The sequence below is a fragment of the Oreochromis aureus genome, linkage group 13, assembly GCF_013358895.1.
Source record: "Oreochromis aureus strain Israel breed Guangdong linkage group 13, ZZ_aureus, whole genome shotgun sequence".
Taxonomy (NCBI): domain Eukaryota; kingdom Metazoa; phylum Chordata; class Actinopteri; order Cichliformes; family Cichlidae; genus Oreochromis; species Oreochromis aureus.
The window spans coordinates 18,455,199-18,481,571 of record NC_052954.1 but is presented as its reverse complement, the minus strand read 5'-3'; the positions used below and the strand labels follow the sequence as shown (position 1 = coordinate 18,481,571).

At 42.1% G+C, this 26,373-nt stretch overlaps 1 protein-coding gene across 3 annotated transcripts in view; it reads right to left on the bottom strand.

The window, feature by feature from the left end:
• Window positions 1-19,213, bottom strand: part of mark1 (MAP/microtubule affinity-regulating kinase 1) — a 35,494-nt gene extending 16,281 nt beyond the window's left edge. Inside the window, exons 1-4 of one of the 3 annotated variants that reach the window (XM_039622039.1) lie at window positions 18,775-19,213; window positions 16,027-16,227; window positions 7,603-7,656; window positions 5,559-5,888 (exon numbers count right to left, since the gene is read on the bottom strand). In XM_039622039.1, coding sequence (XP_039477973.1) covers window positions 5,793-5,888; window positions 7,603-7,656; window positions 16,027-16,227; window positions 18,775-18,825 — 402 coding nt within the window. In that variant the 5' untranslated portion in view covers window positions 18,826-19,213 and the 3' untranslated portion in view covers window positions 5,559-5,792. Of the gene's footprint in view, window positions 1-5,558; window positions 5,889-7,602; window positions 7,657-16,026; window positions 16,228-18,774 lie in introns of those variants that run through there. The other 2 variants (XM_031735249.2, XM_031735250.2) reach the window with 2 other exon arrangements.
• Window positions 19,214-26,373: the final 7,160 nt, after the last annotated feature.

Sequence of the window (26,373 nt, the reverse complement as noted above, 5' to 3'; positions counted from 1 at the left end):
ACTAACCAAATCAAGAACACTCCTGAGAAGGCAGATGTATAACTGTCAAAGTCTACAATGAAGAGACGCCTTCATGAATGCAAATATAGAAGATTTACAAGTGCAAACGACTGGCTACACTCAAGAACAAGAAGGTCAGATTAGACTTAGGCAGGTCATACCATATGACCCATCTAACATGGTGGCGGCGGTGTTATGCCGTGAACATGTATGGCTGCTAGTGGAAGAAGGTCACTGTTGGGTCGCCGGTGTTTATTGATGATGTGACAGCTGATAGAAGTAGCAGGATGAATTCTGTACAAGTGCACAAGGCGATACTCTGTGTGCTCATTTCTGCTCATTTCGCCAAATGCTGCAAAACTGAATTAACAGCACTTCGCAGTGGGAATGGGTAATGACCCGAAGGACACTGCAAAAGCAACCTAAGAGTTTCTCAAGGCAAAGAAATAGGATATTCTTCAATGCTCAAGTCAGTCACATGATCTCAACTCGACAGAGCATGGTTTTCAGGTACTGAAGGCAAAACTGAATGCAGATCGACCCACAAACAAGCAGCATCTGAACGTGGCTGCAGTGAAGGGCCCTCACAGAGGATCTCATGGGAGGAAACAGCATTTGGTGATCTCCGTGGTTCTAGACTTTAGTGACTGACTGCAAAGGATTTTCTTCCAACTATCAAAAACAACCCTTATATTTAAAATTATGTTAGTTTGTCCAAATACTTGTGAGCAACTATGTATGAAAATTAAATGGTTAATAGGAAATTTTTGTTAAACATCTTTGCATTAAAGCTGAAAGTCTACACTTCCAACACATGTTGACTGATTTGAAATTCACTGTGCAAAAACCTTTAGCATCCCTCTCATGGCTTTGTACCCAATCTGTGTGATCCATTTCTGTACTATTATGAAAACACACCAACAGTTTGCAGCATATTAACAGGCACAAATATAGAGTTCCTACAGACCGAGCGTATGGTGTTCACTTGTACATTATATACACTCACGTTTATACATTAATGCAACTACTTTGAGATTGACATTTTAAAGGAATGTGTGCATGCAGATTTTACAGCCTGAATTTGTTATGGGACAAAAATCTTCCAGATCCAAGTGGCTCAGAATAGCAGGCTTCTGCATGGCAAACTTTGCTCCATATTCATCAGCTGCCATGTTGGCCTGAGAGGTTCCCCCATGGTAACAAAGTCAATTAGAGTGGAAACACACTAACACAATAACCAGAAGATCTACCGCACTACACAAGAATAAAAAACAAAACAACCCCGCCCCCCCAAAAAAAAGTTACAACCTCCGATACACATCCATCCATGCACGTGCTTTAATATCTGATGCATCAGTCAAGACAGAAAATCTGTAATATTCTGGATGAGTGATGAATTACAGAGGCAGTGCTTTATCTCAGTCTCTTATCTCTTCCCGTCTCTGCCTTGTTCCGCCTCTCTTTTTCTCTCTCGTTTGCGTCATTGCCCTAAAGCCCCTCACATGGGAAGCACGCGTGCAGCCACTTGGAAACAAAAATTAGAACAAATCTGAGAAGGGCAGTGGAAAACGACAACAACAAACACGGTGTCTGTCGATATAAGCTCAATAAGGATGTAGCCACCATGCAGGCTGACAGGAGATAATGAGTTAGCGGTCTTTGATCCAGTCTACTATTAATATCAATAATATCTACAGATGCAGGAAGGTGGGGGGGGTCACGGCGTGGCATAAAGCAGATTTTCAGGTAGACAAGGATTACAGAAAGCGCTACAAAAATAAAACATTTGCATCGCACACATCATTTGCAATGCGGTTGAATCTCAGTAGTCTGTGCCAGTGACCTACTTCCAGCCACCCAGAGGCACCCAGTCTCCCAAACTAGCCTTAATTACAGCAGTCCCCATACAGAAGGAGCCGATATCAGACTGGGAACACTTACAAGAACTGGCTGGACTATTTCAGTCACAGCAGCACAGCTGCTCATTCAACATGGAGATTATTGATAGGATGAGTAGTCTGGAAGCCCTCATCCCTCTAATGGGTACGTGCGTGCATGTTTAAAGTGCTCAAATATTAGTTCAAACCACATATCAGTAAATAACCACAGCTTTCTGTTTTTCCAAGAAAGACAGTGAGAGACAGACAAACAGGCAGGCAGCGTCACTGATATTCAGGAAACCGTCCCACCCTCGACTCCCAAGGTGCTGAAACCCAACAAAAAAAAGGCACATCTCTTTTTCAATCACTCTGCAACTATGTGCCACTCGTTATTCATAATCCACAAAACCAAACTACACTTGACTTACACCAAACTCATTTTAACGCTTTTCAAATACATCTTATGGAACAGAAGATATTCACAAACACGTAAATCTGTGCATATCTTAGCCAACGTTTCAGTTGTGTTATGATTCACCTCAAACACAAGTGCTGCCCGTCCAATCACCTTCCGCTCATCTGAACAAGACCAAAGCTCCGCTAGCCCATAGGCTCAACAGCGTTTCATTGGCTAATGCAGAATGGCAGGCACAAGACAGACATCAACAACACCCATTTACAAGAGCTTGACCCCATAGTGAGCTTTTTGTAGAATACACAGAGTCACCGTGTATTGTTCGGAGCAGTTTCTCACACAGTCACACTCGGATATAAGAGTGAGGGTAAAGGTTGGTACTGCAGCTTTGAGCAATGTTAAAAATAATAACTAGAGAAGCTGCCAGTGTTTCTGGGGTTTCATTTACCCTCTTCATGCTCTTCAGTCTTTTACATGTCATGTGTAACAGAGGAGAACCACTTGCCAATCATGCAACCTTCCATATTTCACAGACGTCTTTTAAGCGATGAAAAAGAAAACACTCTTATTTACAGATTACAAAGAGAAAGCGCTGGGATGATGGGATGAGCGCAGCGTTTGGTCGGAGGGGATTAGCGGAGAGGCCTATTTTAGGGCTAAAATGCCTAAAACCATGACAACGTCAACAACCCTGACCACAGATGACATGTGATGCATTTCCTGTGGCGAATCTCAGGAGGTGCTTTGGATGCTCAGCTGACCTCATTTCCTGTTGGGGCTGAAACCACCTCAAAGTCACATCAGGGCCAATGGGCCATAAAGAAAAAGAGTGGAGGTTCGCTGTAACCTCATGACTCATTTTGGCCTCTGCTAACCCCTCTTTAAAATCAAATGATCGGGACACTGTGGGCTCACACAGATATGCTTAAGAAAATAAGTGTTAAAGTGCTGTATGTTCGATGTGAAATAAAGTTTATTCTACTCAGAGAGGACGAAGAGGATGCTAGCTACACTAATGCATGCCCGACTCCGCCTTCCTACCTGGACAACGCGGGAGGCTTGCCTCCAGAGATGTGTGTGTATAATGTTGCCAAAAATGACAAAAAAAAAAAAATCTCCAGAGATTCTGCCAGCTAGAGTCTTCCACATAAACCAAATATCTTCTGCTTATGTCTCTGTGTGTCATGCAGGTTTGCGTGTATGTGCATGCGTGTGGCAGTAAAAGATCTGACAGGGCGATGGTTGTGCCTACAGTGCCAGATGGTGAGCCCACAGCCCGGCTCCTCTGAGACCATAAAAAGAAATATTAGTGGCATTTTGACAGGCTAACATGAAAGAGTGGCTGTTGACAGGGAGTGTAGGAATGATGTGGCCCAATCAGGCATCTCAAACCTCAGTCACCCACACTGAAACGGAGTCAGCATGAATGGCTCAAATCTTCTCCATGTTTGCCCTGCGTACAAAATGTCTAATCAACTCCAGATCAGATTTTTATTTTTTTTTTTATTTTATTTTTTTAAATGCAGTGGACAATCCTTCTCGATCCACTTAGCTGTGTAATAAAAATACAAAAACTACTATGTTACCGATGTCAAAAGGGGGGAATTTGTATATAGCTGCTTAAATTTTGCATCTACTCGTTGGTGAAGGGTCATAGAGCAGCCCAAACAGCCTCAGGCATTACAGTGAAATTCAGTCTAGACTTCTAATTTGAAGAATGCCTCCAACAAAATCGCGTATTTTAATATACTCACTGCTCAGTTTATTAGGTACACAAATTCCATTGCTCGCTAATGCAAATATCACATTATTAAATCAAATGGCAGCAACTCCGAACATTTAGGAATGCACACATTCAAACCCAGCATAAGGATGAGGAAGAAAGGTGATTTAAATTACTTTAAATGGCCAGAAGACAGAGGAAAAGGGACATTCTGTCTTGAGCTGAATGTAACAGTAACTCAAATAATCACTCGTTACAACCAAGGTGTGCAGAAGAGCATCTCTGAACGCACATGTCAGACCTTGAAGGAACTGGCTACAGCAGTAGAAGACCACACAAGATTCCACTCCTGTCAGCTAAGAACAGGAACCTGAGGGTACAATTTGTACAGGCTCACCAAAATTGGACATTAGGAGATTGGAAAAATGTTTCCTGGTCTGATGAATCTTGATTTCTGCTGCAGTGTTCAGATCCTAGGGTCCGAATTTAGAATGAACAAAAAAGCATGCCACGTATCAGTGGTGGTGTAGTGGTGTGGGGGATATTTTGTTGGCACACTAATACCAAATGAGCATCATTTAAACACCACAGCATAGCTGAGTATTGTTGCTGACAATGTTAATCCCTTTATGACCACAGTGTACCCATGGTCTGATGGTTGCTTCCAGTGGGATAACGCACCATGTCACAAAGCTCAGATTTCTTGAACATGACAGTGAGTTCACAGTACTCAAAAGGTCTCCACAGTCACCAGATCTCAATCCAATAGAGCACCTTTGGGATGTGGTGGAACAGGAGATTCATGGATGTAAATGGATGTGTGCTATCATGTCAATACGCTTGCGCCCCCTCCCGTGGTGCTGCGAGCCGTTGCCATGTTACGGTTGCAGTTCCGAGACAAGCACCGCCTCGACTAAATCTCTGAGGAATGTTTCCAGCAGCAGAATGAATGGTTCTGAAGACAAAAGAGGGTCCAACCAAGTGCTAGTAATGTGTACTCAACAAAGTGACCAGGATGAATATTTTGTATACCCAGGAAACACTTTAAGAGTGAGCTGTAGGACAGCTTGAATGAAAAAACAAATTATCATGATTGACTTTGGTAAGATCATGGTTTGTTTTGTTTTATTTTAATCTTAAATACTGTACGGGTTTTCTTCTTTTTTTAACCTTAACTGTGTTTTCTTGAATTTTAATTATAACTGGACTGAAAAATAAATAAACAAACAAATGTGAGCCTAACTGAACATGCGTCAGCCTGCCAGGGTGTGACTTGCGGGATTTTAATGGAGTGGCAAATAGAACAGAAACATTAAGGGAAATGTTAGATTTATTAGACGACACAATAGAAACGCATCATCGAAAAAAAGAATGCTTTACAATAATCATTTGATCTCCATAATCTTGTTTTCATAATCATTAGAAGCAAAAACCATGGCTGAAAATAAAATCAGATCTATGAAAAGCTCTGACAAAATGTGAGATTAAATTATCCACACTACATATTATAGTACAGTGGTGATTTCTCATTTTTGCACTCTCGATGCCCACTTTTTATTATTTTTCCAGCCTTTCACTTGATAATCAGCAGCAATACAAACCTCCAACAGAGCAAATGACTGCAATGTTGCTTCTCTTTGGTTTTTCCAAGGCATTATTTGATCAGTCCAAGGTCGGAAGAGTGCCCAAGCAGAAAACTGTATATAAAAAGCGCATGTTCCCTTTAATGTATTCGTGATGGAGCTTTTACAAGGGTAGCATAGGACACTCTGGGTCAATGAGACGATCGATTCAGTCCAGGAGACGACTGCTGCATTACAAGACGAGCTTCTGCATTGCAGATGGCATATCTGTATACTATTACGGGAATCTATAGTATGGAGCAGAGGACGTGAAAATATATAACTGTGAGTATGCTCCAAATAAGGATACAAAACAAGACTCTACAGTTGATACAAATACAGAACATTTGACATCATCTGCCAATGTGAATGCAAACACCAATGTACTGTATGATGTAATATTAAAAACACCTTATCCCCTATATATAAAAAAAGCTGTATAAGTGATGCAGCTCACATATTAAAGCCCACTGAATAATTGATCAGCTGGGCTGCCAGGTCACGTGATATATCTGTCCTGCTACATTCAACACTACACAGCGGACAACCCAACCCATCCGGTATGAAACTCCTCATGACCCAGTCTGGCAATGTCCCAGTCAGTTTCTATGCAGAATATTAATCCACCACATACGCACAAAACAAAATGTTCATTACCCTCACTTTGTGCACAGATTAGAAACCACACAATAGGCTGCGACACAAAAGAGCTCAAACAACGAGAATTATCTCGGTCAAATTAGATGAGCGTGGAACTGAGAGCTTGAAACTCTCACAGCAACTACACACTGATTGGCTAAAGAATTGCAGTCGGATCCCATTAAGATCCAAGACAATTGCAGGAATATAATCGTGTTAGAAATGCCCTGATAGGCGAAAAACCACCGTGTTTTACAGATGCCAAAGAAGGACTTCGGCAGTGAACCAGATTTGGTCTCACAATAGCCCTTTATGATTACACTCTGCTTGATTAGGCCAGCCTTCACTGACTCACCGAGTTCACTCATCTCATCTCCATTCAGACCAACATAAGGTGGAAGCACTATTTAGAAGCTAATCGCAATTATTTTGTCATTAAGAAGCTTGCAGGGGGCAACATTATCCCACCCTGGTGGCCTAACAAAGACACCATCAAGTGCCATTTATGTAGGTGTGGTTGTTATAATTGTCCATTATCATAATGAGTCAGTCAGTTGCTAGGCGATTTTTTCATCTTTTACAAAAACCGGAAAGTAAAAGAGCAGCAGCGCTGGTGAGCCGCGCTACGATAATGTCATGATCATGAAAAGAATTCCTGTCAGTCAGCTGCACACCTGATTTATTTTTAGACTCGCAGTAGGTGATGTTGGCAGCTCTTGCTTTCCTTCCACATAGTCTAATCTGCGATGATGACTGTATGTGTACAGGTCTGTGCATTTACTTGGATAGCTATCTTTGTGAGGACTGGCTTAAGTTTAAAACCACTGGAGTGGGGACATTTAGGGAAAGTGAGGACCTTTTGAGCACTCCTTACCTTTTCACATATATTCAAAGATCTATTTGAAGATTAACCTGGATTAGTTTGGTTTGAGAGCTAATAATGCAATATATGGACAAAGAGCACAAAGATAACCACGTGTGTGTTTAATGGGAGTCAGTAATCAGGAAACAGTCCCACAGCCTTTGTTCTAATTGGTTATGACTGCTAGACAAGGGTAAGTGACAAACAGGCCAGCAAGTGTATTTTTAGATGCCCATAACCACGACCAACAGAGCCAGGAGTGAAGGAGGTTGTGGCTGGAGATTAAACAAGCCCTGTGGTCTCTCCTGAGTACATCTGATTACATTATGTAAAATAGCACATCCTGAGTTCAAAGAGCAAAGAACAGAGTGGGAAGAACTCGGGAAAGACTATCGGAAAAGCCCACGAACACTGTAACCAAGACATCAATGTTACCATGTGGCCATAAAACATAAACTCACCTTCTGTAGGCTGGTTGGATTCAGCTGGGTTTTGTCTATTATCTTCACCGCCACCTAGAGAGAGAAAAGACAGGAAGACATGGACAGAAAAAGAAGGAAAGGGAAGGGGGAGAGAGAGTGGGATGTAGACAGGAGGAGATAAAACATAACCAAGATGTCAAAGCTAATTCTAGTTTTGTATTTGTGCAGTTAAAACTTGCATTGAAATGAACTCTTATTATTTCACTATTGTGCGGTGAGGTGGCTTTGTCAAAACATGTCACAGCTGAATCATGCATTCTGCCTGAACACACCTAAAATCTTCTCTATTCAGTAATTCATTAAGACGTGAAGCATTGATTTGCAGAGATCAACGCAGAAATACTTATTCCCTCTTGACTATGACTATACTGTGAATCAAGAGCCTTTACACACTGAGCAAGGCAACTTAAAGCAGGGAGCAAGAAAAGTTTGGGTAAATATTCTCTAATTGGCAAACATGTCAGCAGTCATTTCCATCCATCTCAATAATCACCCCAAAGTGCTTGAGGAAACGGACGTAGTCTCCTCACTTTGAGAGCTCAGCAGCTTTCACTGACTATCTGTGCCATACTGCAGAGTCAAAAGCAAGCCACTATATTATCTTGAGAAGTTTTAGTTTTTGGTGCTACATGGGGGGGTAAGGGGACATATCAGTTCCCCCCCACCCCTTACCCCCCCATGTAGCACACAGAAAGTCATCCTGTACTACTAAACTCTCAGGTTAAACACTATTTAATGTCTGAGCTGATTGCTCACACACACAAGTCTAGAAAAGTTCACGCCTGCATGTGTGAAAAAAGTGCTATGGTAAGCTTTTTTCTCGTTTTTTTATATGTGTAAATAAATAAGAATGACAGTTTTTATAGTCTAACCACAGGTAATTACCATAAAATCTTTTCTTAGCCTAACTACAGAGAGCAAAGGGGTCTAAGGATCAAACTAGTAGCTGTTTGCTGACTTGATATTTCAAATCCTTCACGAGTTTTACAGCCTCCATATGCCTCTTGAGACTCTTCAACTAACTGACAGTATCAAAGCTCTTAAACATGTGTTTGTTCCTTATTTTGCATTGTACTTTGTACCGAATGGATGCTGCTTTCTCAATTCAGAACTGGAAAGGAGACGCTGCTGTTGGCCTTGGTGCTACGATAATATATTAATAAAATGCATTAATAAAGCAAACAGAGAAATATTGAACTAACATCTGTGCGGTTAAAAATTAACCTAATAGTCTGTCAAACTTCCACTTTCCTGATCAAATAAACCAGTAGGTTACAGAGCGCTATGTTGTTTGCCCAACTTTATTGCACCAAATGGTGCATGTAAATGTACATACTTTTTATTACATTGCACAAAGTTAGCATATCACATGTATGGGGACAGAGCATGAGTCCAGCTATAACTGTGAATGCTGTCCATGGCTGCAGTTTTGGCTTAAACAAAAAAATGCATAAAGATGCATAAACGTATTTGCTCATCTGCCATTCTTATAGGGTTTAGGAAGTTTAGGAGTGTTTATGGGAATTTTTGACCTTTCTTCCATAAGTGCTTTTTTGAGATCAAACACTGAAGTTGGACGAGAAGGCTTGCCTTGCAGTCTCTGCTTTGATTCATCTCAGCGGTGCTCTATCGGGTTTTTTATTAGGACTCTGTGCAGGCCAGTTAAATTCTTCCACACCAAACTAGCTCATCCACATCTTTATGGACCTTGCATTGTGCACTTGTTTGCACTCATACTGGAACAGGAAGGGGCCTAAAAACAACCCCACATCATAATTCCATCTCCACCAAAACTTTACACTTGGCACAACGCAGTCAGAAAAGTACCATTCTCCTGGCAATCCCCAAACCCAGACTCGTCCATTTGATTGCCATATGAACAAGCATGATTTGTCACTCAAGAGAAAAGGTTTCCAATGCTCTAGAGTCCAGTGATGGCGTGTTACACACCACACCAAAACTTTGCATTGTGATGGAAAGCTTGGCTGCAGCTGCTTGACAATTGAAAATCTCCATGTGTAGTTCTTAAACTACTTTATCTTTAATAGCAAGGAAATCTCATGGCTGGACTTCTTGCACAGATGGCATCGTATCACGCTACCACGCTGGAATTTACTGAGCTCCTGAGAGCAATTCATTCTTTCACAAATGTTTGCAGAAGCAGTCGGCATGCATAGTTGTTTGATTTTATACACCTGTGGCTATGGAAGTGAATAACAAAGCCCCAGGTTTAAAATTTTGTTGGGTATAGGAGTTGCATGATTCATCACACATCTATTTTCTATCAACCACCCCAGAAAATTAAGCGTGCCAGTGACTTGATTTTTAGCTAAGACCTCATGGTTATTAAAATGTTAAAAAAAAAAAAAAAAAAAAAATCATGTCTATTCTTGCTTCAACACTCCAAATCTAAAGCGATTTACACAACATTATCGTAGGATGTACCCCCACCCCCACCCCACCCCCAGGGAGCTGTGCCTTAACCACCATCTCCAATCATAACCATGTCTAACATCAGAAGTATTATATGAGCGGATCCTGAAGAAATTTTGTCATCAACTATGTTCATCTGCTGAATTACATTCTAGCACAAAGATTGTAACCTCTGTAGAAGACACACTGATAACATTAAAGATGAATAATATCACAAAAACATACATTTTTTTCTGAAGTATTACTGTGCCTCTGGCCTTATAAGAGCTTAATAAGCATGCTTCAGTGGATGCAGTCTCCTGCTGTAATCCCAAGCAGCCTGGTAAGGGGGAAAACCAGCAAGCAAATGCTGAGTCATGGTGATGAGAATGCAGGTTATTCATCTAAAACCACTTTCCCTAAGACCTATGGTACAAATTGTTCTGTAATTTAATTTGATACAACCCCAGAAGCCAAACTTGATAATAACACCAAGAAACAGTCTAACAGGGAGAGGATGGAGCAAAGTGAAAGACTGCAGAAAGGCCTACTATGTGTAGAAAAACACAGTATGCAGGTGGTGTCTATTTGTAGCCCTTCTTAGGTGGGCAGGTGCACAGACAGACTCCCTTCCTCTCTGCTTCCTCCTGTCACGGACGAAGCTCAGGTTTAGGCACGTATTTGCGGGTCTGTTGATGTACAGTACGCCTACAGGTGTTGGAACGGTCCTCATGTGTCACTCTGCTGCTTCAACTTCCACTATTCCCTTTGCATGAGTCAGTGAGATTCATTTAATTTCCTCGACACGATGCCGGGCAAATATTTTCATTTTTGTTAGCAGACAGAGATTTGATGAATGAGTGGACGGCATAAAAATCATACACAAGGGCTCTGTGTGCATGTGGGTGCGTGCGTGTTCACGCTAATGGATTTGAGGGTAAATAATTCAGTTTCACAGTGACAGAAGGGCACTGTGCATCAGTGTTAATTATTCAGCCCAGTCGTAACACAGGGGCCATATGCTCTTCACAGTATGCAGGACTTGTGATCGTGTGTGAATATTTAGACACCGAGGACATAAAGGGGAAACTTTGCATCGCTCGTGTGCTCGAGTGCTTTACGCGTTTCCTCTACACTCTGATTTCCCTCTAGGGTCTCTTATCAAAACCACAGAATCATGATATCTGTGTGCTAAAGGGAAGTATTTTAGCATAGTATAAGGTCATATGCGGTGAAAAGAAAGGCATGACTGTAATACAGGGAGCAGGGCTGGTGGGTGTGTTTGATGTATGAAATGTACGACAACATAAATTTTTTTCGCGTCACATCTATGCAAATAAGTGCTCTGAATGTTGTATGTATATTTGCTTCTTCACACTTCTATGCACTCTAAAACAAGAAGTACAGTTTATACCATACTTGCCATATAAGTGCTAATGAGTATGTTCATATTTGCAGTGCTTTGTTTTCCTCGTTTCTATATTTAGCTCTCCAAGTAAATTTGCTCTCTGCGGAGACTAAGAGGATACTGAGAGCTTCTAAGAACAAGGGTCAAATTCCTTCCATGTGTCAGCAAGAAAGCTGCAACATAAACTGAAAAAGATAAACAGATCAACAGATAATTTGATTGATTTGTTATTTACGTTAAAACAATTTGTAAACATAATTCAGAATTAATGGAAAGTGACCATTTACTCTAAACCTAATGCCTTAAAAGCATTAAATTACCATGGCATTCATGCTCATATATAAACTTGATGGATGTAACCTCCAGGTGTGTGAAGCAGTCCTAATGGCCAGATGGTGACTCTTCGTGGTAGAAAAAGTAATCTACGGTATATAAGAGTCTGAGAAAACAATGCTGCTTCTCACTTAAGTTTTTGCCTCAGTCAAGCAGTTTATAGCCTCAACAGATAGTTCAAATATTCTTTATTGCAGAAAAATTTGGTCATTTTGTAACTTACTGTCCTGTTTACTGTAAAATGGGCGTGTCTACCTTGTGAGTGTGCATTACAGTTATCAGAATGAGTTAACCATGCTAGCTAATGCTAACATTCGCTAACAAGTTCTGCTCTCTCATCAAGTTTTCAAACACTGCAGCAGAGAAAGCGACAAACCCAAGGCTTCAAACCTGGACAATAAAAGACAGGGTTCAACACTGGCTGCAAGTATATTTTATATACAATCTATATCTGATTTGTCTAACCAATTATTGCCACCATATATATGATAAAAATTGTCACATGTAAGCAAAGCTTCAGATAATCCACTAATAATAAAATATATTAGTCCCAGGTCACCAATAGGTGGACTGCGAATTTTGATGGACAGTTTCTATTTTACTCTCTCGTACAGTAAAGTTATTTTTCATCTGTGCGGTCTTTTCCTTTGTGATAGTGAATGTATGCACACAGGAAGCACACAGAAAGAAAAGGAGGGTTAAAGCTGAGGTGGGTTTAAAGATAAAATGCAGTTAAAGAAAACGAAGCAAAGAAGAAAGTCAAACTACACCTTTTAACACTTTACTGAGCACTTTATTTGAAGACATTTGAATTCAAAACTTATTTTACTTGAAATGAGAAAATGACATTCTGTCATTATTATATTATTAGACTGCAAACCAGTTTATTTATCTTTGTTGAAATACTACCGAACGTTTTTAAGCTACTTAAAAATATAAAGCACTGGACTGTAATGTTTGTTTGAGGAAGTTTTAACTGGACCTCCTTAAATTTTAATTAAATACCCCTGATATAGAAAAGTCTGCAAAATTATGACATTATATTACCACGTCTTAATTTCACTAAAAAATGATCAGTTAAGTTTACAAATAATGTTGTCTGCTGAGTAAGTTCATAGGGGCATATGGTAGAGGCAAATGTTACCATTAGCATAGCTCAGCATGCATGTGAATTGACGTGCGTGTTCGTTTTGGCAGACAGAGGACACTCTGTCATGTGGAAGTGAGTCTGTGCAACCTCCTTTTTGGTTCACAGGACCTTTTGTTGTTTTTCTACACAGTTAAACCTCTGTTCATCACATCTGGAAAATCTATGTCAGTAAGCGTCTTTCTAGGTTCCTGCTACGATAGCATTAGTTTTAGTGGGTCATGTTCTTTCCACCTGTTTTCTCCCTTACTCTGATCCATGTCTTTGCATTCTGATGAGCCAGCAAAGGCTCTCAGGCACACAAAGCGGCGCCTGACCTTCTCGGCAAACAGCGGGGAGCACACTCAATGTGTCTGTTTTACACTTGCATTAAAGGACACAGAACAGATCAAACTGTTACCGGTTAGACCTGAGAGAATATTTATTCCCTGGGCACTCAATACCGATATGACCTGATGCTTTTTAAAACTCAGAGGATTAAAAGATGCAGGTGGCTAAGACAGACATGAGAAGGACCTCTGAGGTGGATCGGGCCTGTCAGTGAGCACTGCGGGTCCTGCTGAGTGAAAGACACTGAGCAGATCGCAGGTCATTGTTTTCTCCTTAGAGAAACAGGAGCTTTAATTACAACACATCAAAGCGGGGCATCTATCACTCTGACAAGGCAGCAGTGTATGACTGTGTGTGGGTGAAAGGGAGCGAGAGGTTGTCCTCACTGGGAAAGCTAACGTGGTCAAGCACAACATTGTCATGACAGGATATAATTCATTCATCTGACAGCCAGAACACACCCGAGAACTGGGTCTGACTGCAAGTAGATCAATGCCTTATCAACTAATTCATGTATAGTCATTTTGAGTTAATAAATAAATAGCGATACCATCATTTCGTCACATTCTGGTATCTATGCGATGAGGCATAACTTGAAAAAGATGCAAGTAATTCAGCCGTGAAGCTGAAATATTTTTCTTTTAAGTGAGCCTTCTTGCATTGTTACCAGAACTGAAACTATAAATGAAAAGGTCACTCGGAGTATTTAGTACAGTATGGCTTTGTCGGTTTCCTGTGAGGGTGAATTAAATATATTCATGTTTTAAATAGGTCCAATAAAACAAGAACACTCTTAAATAGAACTTAGATTAACCATTAATGAAAGAACAGCAAACTGCAGTCTTAATTGTTAACATGCAGCAATGAAAGAGTCGTATTGACATGAAGAATGTATTATATGAGGATGAACTGAAGCAAATTTGTCAATTCCCATATCAAAAAACAGATCTTGGCTTCAGATGCCTGCCAACTCTGAGTATCAATCCAATATCACCCCTCTATCTCAGGAAGAGCCTGGGAATCATTCTGATATCTGCAAGGCATCGTCAGGCTCTACTTATAGATTGTTTCAATACTTTGCCATGCAAAAGGTAACAAATAAATGAACACGCTATATGGACAAAAGTACCGGGGCACAGAGTTTCTTAATCTTTGAATTCAGGTGTTTTCCCATCGCCGCAGGTGCCTTTACAAGCATTTATGAAAGAATGGGTTGTTCCAAAGAGCTCACTGAATTTGTTCGTAATATTGTAATAGGATACCACTGTTGGAACAAGTCAGTTCATGAACCTTCTTACCTCCAAGATATTCAACATTTAACTCAGAGTGGTATTACTGCAAGGGGTTGAGGAACCGCTCATCTAAAGTTACAGAGCGTGGTTGCCGAGTGCTGATGCACATGGTGTGTTAAAGTTGCCAAGGCTTTGCTGAGTCAGTGACTGCAGAGCTTCAAACCTCCTGTGACATTAATATCAGCACAAACAGTTTGTGCTAGGAGCTAATGCTGACTCCTTAATCCTAATTTTTGATTTTGTTCAACATTTTTTATGCACAAAATTTAAAAGTGTTAGAGGGGGTCGAGTTTGGTGGCATCTGGGTCTCGTTTCTGCATTTTGCAGATAGGTTGGGTTCATCATACAACGACCTCCAGCTTGCCCTGGGTTCCAAGTTATAGTTCAAGTGTAAGACAATGAGTCACAGTCAGAAAAGGGTGACCACTCTAGATTGGGAATGAGTTGCTGGCCAAAAGTGGAGGATTTTAAGTATCTTGGGGTCTTGTTCAATAATAAGGGTGAGCAGAGCGGGAGATTAACAGGTGGATTGGTACTGTGCCCACTTGGATGTGCACGCTATACTGGTGTGTCATGGTGAAGAGAGAGCTGAATGTGAAAGTGGAGCCGCTGATCTACGTTCCTGCCTTCACCTGTGGGAATGAGCTCTGGGTGGTGATGGAACAAATGAGACTGTGAATAGAAGTGCCGGAAATGGGCCTCCTCCATGAAGGGTGGCTGGGCTCACCTTAGAGACAGGGTGAGGAGCTCGGTCATTTGGAAGGAACTCAAAGTAGAGTCGCTCTGAGAAAAAAGTAGCAGGTTGAAGAGCTTCAGGCTTCTGACCAGGATCGGCATATCCTACTGGGAGGATTCCCTGGTGCAGAGTCAGGACATGCTGGAGAGATTACACATTTTGGCTGTCTTGGGAACACCTTGGGACCTTGGTGTCCCCCCAGAAGAGCTGGAGAAGGTGGCCTGAGAGAGGGAAGTCTGGGTGTCCCTGCTTAGACTGCAGCTCAAATGACCCAGCAGTAGCAGAAAATTTTATTCCAGCTTAGCATGGGAGCTTAGCGTATTGGTGTGATTTATTGTTGTGGTAGTCACCTTTACCGTTCACGCACCGCCACATAGAAGACAAAAGGCAGGTGGAGGTCATGATAACAAAAATCTGAGTCGATGACAACTCATGAACTAAAAACCTACTGGACAGAGTCTCGCAGAGAAAGAATCACCGACTGAGCTTTTCAGCTATGTCAACTTAGTGAGCACAGTTTGCGTTTAAGTCACAAACTACTTAAAACAGAGAAGTTGTTGGTGCAGCAGACTTAAAATACCTTAAACTGCTGATCCTTTGCTGTTAGCTGTCCTTTTAGCAAATAATGCACTGCTGCTGATCAATATCCCATATAAATATTGGATCAGTGCATCACTATATTATATAGCACAAATAAAACACACAGAATAAACGTTTTAAAGCAAGGATTAAAAACTTGTCGCACCTCTCGTCCAGTCAGGACATGTCGTGCCAGCTTCACTTTGGCAAAATTCCCCTTCCCAATGGTCTTGAGGAGGCGGTAATTGCCAATGTGAGGGTGCTCCTCTGTGGAGGTGAAAGAGTTGCGGCATCGTGGCAGGCTGTGACGACTCGCGGACTTTGTTGGGGGGGCTTGGGGTTCAACAAAGCCGTCCACCGAAGAGTGCTGCAGGGAAAAAAGTGGAGATCAGCAACATCCTTTGATTTACACAGACACCAATAATATTTAAGTAGTTTTGTGGCACATTTCCAAACTGATCATTTTGCTACACAGGCAGAACATACAGAAGCAATGCAGTACTGTTGAAGCTGAACTTTGAAAGAGATGAAACCAGTAACTTTGCCCCAATTCCAGAGTTGGTTTCACATACATAAAAAGTACTTTTCCCAGTGAGGATCTATACAGAAGTGTTTGGAGGAGAATCAAAATCTCTGTGATTTAACGCCCTAACCTAATGACCCTATCATTTACAGTGTAAGAGTCAATATCAGAAGAAACTGAACTTTAGACTGTGTGTCTTTGACAAAACCTGCAAAAAAGTGTAATACACAGGCACATTTTGTGATAACAATGTTGCTGGCTCCACAGTCAAAACCGATAACAAGCGTCTCTGTGATACAGCATGTGAAGGTGAATTAGGAACAGCTTGCTATAAGTACTATGCTGGCACAGGCTATATGCAGTCTCCTCTGGTCCTCTCCTCTACAACAGCTGCTAATGTCAGTCCAGGTCAGAGATCCCATGATCCTCTGCTCCTGAGCACCACACCCAGCCAGAGAATAAAGCCTTGGTCTGGTTACCCGGGCTCCCCTGCTCCCATTTCACTGGGGAAACGCTACACCCTGCTGTGTGCGCAACACCTCAGCTAGCCTGACTGAGAGAGGGCTATGCTGCATGCGTACAGTTCACAGCATAAATTTATATTAAATCCCGACAAAGTCAGATGGTTTTGTTTGTAATGCCTCTTTTAGATCAGAGAAATGTGCATGTGTTGTTTTTGCAGCGGGTAAATGCCACACTAGTGCCTTTCAAGTCAACTTTAGATCGCACCTGTAACGAGGCCAGTTTGACCTTCAGCCACACAACTGTGTACACACACACACTTGGCTTAGGTTCTCTAAATCGGCAGTGGAAAATTTGGACAGGCAAATGGCTCTGGGCTCTTGTGATTGATTAATGCACAAAATTTGTTTCACTTGTCCATCCATTGATCCCAGACACTGAGATGATGTCTTCAGGGGGGCAAACATGAGGCATAACACACCTGTGCACATACACACACATTAATAAAAGAAGAAGACGAAGAAGAAAGCCAGAAGAGAGCTACTTCTGTTTTGCTGCACTTAAAGCCACTCGTCTTTCTGAGTAATAAGCTGTTATGCAATGCAGTTCAGCTGCAAGTGGGCCCTGGGGCTGCGTGCTGGAGTCGAACAGAGGGAGCCTGGGCTGGCTGGCTACTGCCAGTGATGCTGAGGCAGTGCTTTAATAGCCACCCAGAAGTCTGTGTCTGTGTCTGAGAGTGCAGCATTAGACAGACAGTTACATTAGCACTCCTATAAGCTGATGCATTACTGAACACTGGCAGATCATTGTTCAGTAATGTATCGGACAATGAGAGCGAGAGAGGACTGATATCTTCATGTAAAAGTTAACAATAGGGTTTGTTAAGTCATGCAACTTTGCTGGAGAGGAAATGCATTTTCTCACTTGAATTTTAACCACCTCAACATGACAATCCGGGTAAACACGTGCTCAGAAATGTAGAGGCAAAATAAAAGCCCTCTCTGTAAGTCTATGAATAGGTCAACCATTAAAAAAAAGACTGCCTGCAGCCTTAAAGGAGGCTTCTGTTTCCAGGAAGAAAAAAAAAAAAAAAATCAGACGAACCCAGATATGTCACAGCCTGTCAGCACACTCACACACAGACACACACACAGAGGAGCAGCCCTCATCTGTTCTGATCTCTGAAGAGCTACATTATTGTGGATGTGCGCGCCACAATTGGGAGTGGGTGGTCGTTCATAAACATTCCTCCACACGGCGCATGAGAAATCTCCTGTGATTAATTCAAGTCGTTCTTCGCCCTGTTGTCTGCGTGTTGGTTCGCTGAACAACAACACGCTGCCTCCTCCTCCTCAGCAGCACCGAGCGTGCTCCTACAGGAGGGCCCGATAGGTGATGGATGTCACATTGCGATGCTACCGAGCCTTGCAATTGAAAAGTAGGGCAACATCCCCCCTCTCACACACACACCCTCCCTATATATTGACGTCGTGGACTAGAAAATACCCCCCAGCTGCACGAGTGGAGCAACACCATTTTCTCACAGGCCACACAGACAGTGTTCTCATTCTCAGTGTTAACATTCAAGCCTCGCTTGTGCCATTAAAAGCGGCATAATACTGACGCAGTGCGTTGTTCAGGCTAGCCTTATTGTGTAGAGAGAGCGGGGCAGACACAACCGGGCCGCATTTTTATTCTAAGCTATTTCTACGCTCCATGCTTTCATTCCCATCAGAAAGGAGGGGGGGGGGGTGAAAAAAAAAAAAGCTGCTGTGCTCATTGGTCGAGTCACTCTGCAACACTGTAGCCTCACGAAGAGCTGCCATTAACCTGCACCGGCCAGTGCGCAAAATAACCACATCCCCGGGTCGTTACCACTCCGTCCCCACGCCCGGTATCGCTCAGGTGTCTCCGGACAGCTGCACTTACGTTCTCGGTGTCACGCTCGTTCACTGTGGGCAATGGCGTTCTGGTCGACATCTTGTGTGCTTCATAGGCCGCTCAGCGATGCGGCGGGCTGGGCAGAGCAAAAGCAGACACGGCGCGGTCCGTGAGGGAGAGCGGCGCCTCTGTCCCTCTCTACATCCCCTGTGAACACCGCAAATAGCGGCCCTTTTACCGCTGCATAGCGCACACAGGGCCCCGCCGGCACGCCAGATTTTCTTATCGGCTTTGTACACTTCCCTTCAGGTAGGCTAGTGGCAGACAGAAAAGGAGGAAAGAGAGAGACTGAGAGAGGGAACGAGCGGGAGGGAGGGAGCGAGAGAGAGCGAGCGAGCGAGAGAGGGGGGCAGGCCAGGAAGATGCGTCGGTAGCGGACGGGTCTGCGCAGCTCATCTCAAACCTCCCACCAGGAAGGATGATGGGATCTCTCGCCCTCTCTCTCTCTCTCTCTTTCGTGCACATACACTCTCTTTGTCCGCTCCAGAGCTCATCATTCAAGTCACCAGAAAGCAGTTAAGCGCACAGTTGGAACAGTCACCGGCAGATTTAGACCAAATCCAGCTACAGGGAGTGTGCTGCCTGCCAAACAGGTCTACACTGCTACTGAACAATGCCCCGAAGCCTGACAGTGGCTGTACAGACGTATTTTATCACGCAGTATCGTAGACATGTTGAGGTAGACTCACTAAATAAATGGCTCAAATGTGGCCCGAACTATATAAATTAAATGGCTTATTTCTGTTATTTTATGCTATGGGTTTTAGATAGATGAGTGAACGAAGCCTTTTAATTTAGTGCTTACTCCATGATGGGTTTGAAGAAGACAATGAGTTGGAGAGGCCTAGTTTAGGGATAAGGCCCGTGTCACGGTATGAACTGGGCAGACTTTGCCATCTGTCGGACAGTTACAGCACTACACCCGTCATTGTTCTTCTACTTAATCCTAAAATTGCAACAGCTACTTTTTTGAGTGATCAGAGAGCAAAAATATGAACAACCTTTAGATTCCTAGAGACATATTTTGTATTTTTCATGCTAAAAACCATTACCTGTTATTTTTATTATCATTATCATTTTTTATTTTTTTTTAGGGGTGTGGTGGTGACAGTGCGCACGCAGATGTGCGTGCGGAGTTTGTCCACTAGGGGTCATTATGCGCCTGCAGTATCCTGCATATTTCCTTCGTGCAGCCCCAAACAAATGCCATGCCGTTGCTCGTTTATTTGCTCAGCTTTCATCCTCTGAGTACATTAACATGTCATAATGTGATTGGGGAATAAGCAGGGCGGCAGGCGTTAAAGTCCATTAATGAGTCTCTTGTATGAGATGTCGTGGCTTCTTTGTCTCTGCTGTAATATTGTGGAATTCAGGCAGACAGTTGCACCTCACTGGCTGTTACATGATTGATGATTTGTCTCACACAGCAGAGAGGCCAGGCCATAACAATGGACACAGCATGACACACGTGTCACAATAACTGATGGATACAGGACATGAAAGCCGTCGAGAACATTAAGCCTGTTTTTGTAGTTTTGAGGAATCTGTAGGTTGTTAGTTTTAGTTATTGCCACTTCCATAACAGTTCAAAACTCCTTCCTCTGCAGTCAAATTAGAGTGTTCAGATAAATGTCACTGAAACATGTTTTGCCTTTAATATATTTATGTATATGTTTTGTTAGCAGTATCCAAATAATATGCAAAGAGATAAGGCGGTTCAGTGTAACCAAATGGGTCTAACACAGAATCTTGGCATGTAGATGGGCATTTTTGGAATTCTGCATCTTATCCCAGCATGGATCCAATCCCAGCATAGCAGATCTTATCCCCTCTGAGCCTTAACAACTTGGACCAGCTCAATTATTTCAGCCAAACACATCCTCTTACTACTGATAGTGAGATTTTTGGCAGGGTTATTCTGGGATCTATTTTAGATACAATTATTGAATTTTATTTGTGTTGAATTCAATTTGTGTTTATGTTCATCAGAATGACTGAACAGTTCCCCTGGAGAGTTAAAACAGGAAAACACCCAAACCGATAATAATTCATGGTTTTCTTTTTGATCTGAGCTCCAAAGTGTTTTTCTTCTCGGCGCTGAAACATCCTGGGAGCACGCTCCGTTCCTGTCTGGGATTTGCATTCTACCTGAGTTGCACTCCTGAGGAATGTAATGGGCACTGACACCGGTTTAATGAGTGCATGTACACCCAAGGCCAAATGCAATTACATGCTCTCACAGGCAACTATCAAAAAAGAGGCAGCTGTTAACAGCCATTCATCGCGGATGGTCATGCAGCTAACTGTATTTGCAGGACAGGGGGTGAGAGGAAAGAGTAGGAAGACAGAGAAAGAGGGGGAGAGAGGCTAAACTCATTATAAGAGCGATAGTGGAGTAGCATCTGTCATCACTGGCAGTTTACCATATCTCCTTTTCCCTGACTCAGTCTCACCAGTGAGAGTCAAGCCATGCACCCTCTCCAGTCAGTAAAAATGTTTGCCACACATCCTGCAGAAGTGTGGGAAATAACAGGAACTGCTTTTCAAAAAGGAAGATGTTTTATAAAGTTTTGCATGCGCCCCAGTATGTGCCTCTCATGCACTGCTACTATGTTCAAGTCACACACTAAATACCTGGTGATGTAAAAACAAAAAAAACAACAGCATTTTTTAAAAATCCTCAAAGACCTTCCAAATATCTAGGTTACTGAAACTGGTAGACTTGACACGGTTCAACCTGTGTCAGGTCTTGTCCTGTGTCAACAACAAGAGGTTTTAATAAATTTTTTTCCTTCAGTATATGCAGTTCTATTCCGCAAGATTTTCATGTGTAACAGAGTTATCCATTTAAATAAAGATGTGACGTGAGCATCTAGTAAACAATGGTAACAAAGTTGGAATCTTCCTGCTTGCTGTAAAGAGAAACAGTCTGAAGAGTTGTGCTGGATTCAGGATCTTAAGAATCACTAGATTGTTTGGAGAAATAGCTAATTGTTCTTGGTGACACTGGCTAACTCATCCGAGTCCTATGGTCAAAATTGTCTTATATGAACATATACCAAGTCTCTAAACTCTAAACAGTCCTGTTAAAAACTACGTACACCATTACTGCTTCTATAGGAATTAAGACAATAAGTAGGAGTCATATCCTGCTCGTCAAATGCACTTGATTAACTGATCATCAGCAAGTGTGACTGCGTCCACAAAAGCAAAAGTTTTGGCAGTTAAACACGATGCCACATTCTTACCAGGAATGGACATCCCAGGAAATTCTCCTCAAGGTCAGAGTGTGCAACAATCCAAGAAACTGCAAAAAACCCAAGAGCTACATTTTAGACTCTACAGACCTCGCCTAGCATGTTAAATGTTAACAAGTAGACAAATACTGAACAAGTATGGGTTGTTTGGAAAAGTTGTCAAGAGAAAGCTTCTTCTCTCTAAAAGGAAAATAGCAGCATAGCTTATGTTTGCAAATTTGCATCTGAACAAACCATTAGGTGTCTGTAACAAAGTCCTTTGGACAGACGAGACCAAAGTGGAGATGTTTGACCATAATGCACAACGCCACTGCTGGTGAAAACCAAACATGGCATGTGAGTTATAAAGCACCTGGCCACCTTGCAGTCACTGAGTCGACTGTGAACTTCTCTGTATTCTAGAATTAAGTGTGAGGCCACCTGTCTAACAGCTTGGCCAAAACTGGCTCAGGCAAAAGGACAATGATCTCAAGCATAAGAACAGATAAGATAATGTTTAGAATCAAGGTGCTGCGGTGACCCGAAGTCCTCAGCTCAACTGAAATGCTTAAAAGAGCTGTGCATAACAAATGCCCGCAAACCTCAATGAACTGAAGCAATGTTGTAAAGAAGAGTGAGTCAAAATTCCTCCACATTGTGGAGGAATTTTGGCTCAGTCTTTATCTGTGTGAAAGCCATACAGAAAACAGTTTACTTCAAGTTACTCCTGCTAAAGGTGGTTCTACAAGCTACTGAATCATGCGGTGTACTAAGTTTTTCACAGGAATGCATAGAGTCCTGTAAAAACTTTACATAATAACTTTATCTTCTAAATTGCTTTTCTCCCAGCGTATGCTCTACAGTAGCTCTAATCACTGCGTTTACCTTAAACACACAAACGTATTACAAATGAAAAAAAGTGATCTGCAGACATTCCTGCTTTAAAACCTGTTAACTGCACACCTTACAAGGCAGAGCTTGCACTCTTGCTGTCTGCTCTGACAAGTCAATAAAACCCACTGGTATGCTGAACATTTTTGGAAGGCAACAAAGATATGGGGCTGCAGTGGAATTTGATCAGGCAGGGATCCATCCTTCTGTTCATTATAGAGATTTCCAGCAGTAACACACCCTCCCGGTGAGTACACCTCAACCTGAGGAAAAGTATTACTGACTGGAACACCAAGAGCTCATGCCCACCCTTGGCCTCCCCTCACCTGCCTGTCTTTGTGGCTGTCACACAAGCATGTGTTCACACCCGCATGTGCTACGTACAGCTTGAGTTCTTCCATGTTGCCCTGGGAAGGCTGGCAGGGAAGTAGAAATTATGAAAACAGTTGAAAATCCAGGGCAGATGTCAAGCAACACAGTAGAATAGATGAAATTGGGTGTAAGTGAGTGCAAGCTCAAGACATAAATGCAAAGTTGTGAATTTTCACAATCATGGTCAGCTGTTTTCTATAAATTTTCCTGCACGTGTCAAAGGTCTGTTTTACAGGCTCATTTGTACAGTTATACTTTAGATAATTACACTTGTGCTCAGGTTAGTGTAAATAATAATATGTGGTCACCAGTACACATCACTAGCCACTTTATTAAGTATACCTGTTCAACTGCTCTACGTTGAACAGGTGTACCTAATATTCAGCCAATCACATGGCAGCAGCTCCATGCATTTCGGCATGTAGACAAGGACAGATAACCTGCTTAAGTTCAAACTGAGCATCAAAAGGGGGAAGAAAGGGTGATTAAAGTTGCTTTGGTTGTTGCTGGTCTGACTGTTTCAGAAAAAGAGAATTTTTCTGGGTGCCTTGTTGATTCCAGTGGTCAGAGGAGAATGGCCAGACTGTTTTGAGCTGATAGGAAAGCTGAAAGTGATGCAGAAAAGCAACATGTTTAACTGTAAGCAGATGAGCCACAGCAGCAGAAGACCAAACTGGGTGCTCCTCCTGGTAAGAACAAGAAATCAAGGCATAAACAACATGAAAGCATGGATGCATCCTGCTTTTTGTCTAAAGTTCAGACTGTTGGTGGTGTTGTAATGGTGTGATGTATATTTTCTATGAATGCTTTGGGCCCCTTAGTACCAATAGAGTTTCATTTAAACACCACAGCCTTCTATTTTTGCTGATCATGCCAATCCATTTATGATCACATCTTCTGATGGCTGCTTCGAGCATAATAATGTGCCATGTCATAAAGCTCAAATCATCTCAAACTAGTTTCTTGAACATGACAGTGTGTTTGCTGTACTTAAATGACCTCCACAATCATCAGATCTTAGTGCAGTAGAGCACCTTTGGGATGTGGTGGAACAGGGTATTTATATGTGGATGTGCAGCCTACAAATCTGCAGCAACTGTGTGATGCTATAATGTCAGTATGGACCAAAATCTCTGAGGAATGTTTCCAGCATTTTGTTGAATCAGCGCCACAAAGAATTAAGGCAGTACTGAAGACAAAAAGTGGGACCAACCCAGTACTAGCAAGGCATACCTAATGAAGTGGGTGTTAATGTGCTGCTTATTGTGATAGAGATAGGTGTAAAATGATGTGCTGTCCTAAAGATTGCAACAGCACTTGCAGGGAAATGAGAGACATGCCAATCAAGGATAGTCTGAACATGCCCACACAGTCTGCAGAAGTCTGTTAAGGCAGTGGAAGTGAAAACACTGGTGTAGATGGAGAACAGGGAGTTTATTTGAGCATTTGTACCCTACAGAACAAATATCAGGGAAGCTACTCCTTCTCCACAGTGTGGTAAGGGCTGCGGAATGACAGAGTGTACATCTTCCTCCAGAAAACGTCTTCAGTTTCTCCGCACATTCTCAGAAAACATAACAAGTCATATATTTTATTGCGGCATGTCATTTTTCAAATGTTTGTCTCTTAATCTTTCTATTTGCGTGCATGATCTGTGAGCCTTTTTAGCTTTTTCTCTCCTGCCAGCAATTTAAATATGGTTGCTTGGCCAGTGTGCGTGTATACTCAGAGCATTAGCAACATATCAAAACTCCTCCGGATAAAGAAACATTTTCATGAAATTATCTGTGGCCACAAATGATGCATTCCAGGTCCAAGATATTTCCTCTTTTGGCCCAGCAGCTAATGTTAAACACTGTGCCGAGGAGAAATCTAAACTTTTCCCCTGTTATGAACTCGTATTCTAAAAGGTAGTGCCATTTACTGTTACTGTACTTGGGGATAATTATCATCCTTGTATATCATGTTTTCCCTTGTAATTATGTCATAATTCAAAGGCTTCCCTGGCGAGCTAAAAACGGTCAGGTGCGTCATCATATAACAAACTCTTCTCTGAGGACTGGGCCTATTAATTGTCAGGATATAATTACATTCACAACACCCCGAGGGCCCGTTTCATTCAGTCATCTCGGAGTTACTGCTCCAAACTATAATTAGAGAATGTAATCACACAGGTATGGACCTCCAGGATTTATTTTTCAGCCCGACTGAAGGCTTATTGAAACGACATCTGTGGTTGGGTACCAGGCAAGGAGTGTTTATGGCCTGGCACGTTTTCAACAGCCACATGCAGTGGCACTAAGCAGCATACCACACCAGCAGAAATCACAATTTACATAAACAGATATGCACACATTGGATGGGTGGTTCTGCTAATTAGTTTGAGTGTGTACATTCTTGTTGGATGAGTGGTTTCTTGAGTGGCATGCGTCTATATTATATGAATGCCCTTGTGTGGTTGTGCCACTCTCCCGTGGCACCTTTTGCCAGTGTTAACAAGTGACCTCATCCTATTATGTGTTTCCAATCTCAAAGCCATCCAATAAACTACTCATTTCTCACCTCTTCATGCACTCGCTTTCACCATCAAAACACCTCTTACCTCTCTCCCTGACACCCAAAACAGGCCGGGGAGAACATAAAGTGACAGCACCATATGGAGTGATTTTGAGTGATTTCCCAGTAATATGCAATAAATCACTGAATTTGAACAGCATTTTTTTCCGTTGTGAGGCTAGGGAATACCAAAATTTGTGTAGCGATGCTTCACACCCACCATTTGTGCAGTTAGGGGTTTAGTAGTACTTGTTTCTTTATGCTTGAGCCTCACTAGTGCCATGGCTTCAGTCACTTGGACTGAAATATTTGTTAACGACAGAATACCTGCAAAACGAGAGACAATACAGTCAGCCTCAGCTGTACTTTCTTTTCTTTTTCTTTTAATGGACATAAAAAAATTGGCATTCACACAAAGTAAAGTCCTTCTCTAAAGCACTGATTTTAGCAGTTTGTCCATTGCTGTCTTTGCTTTTTGGAATTATATTTTAATGAGAAAGTGGATGTATGAATGCAACACTGAGAAATAGAT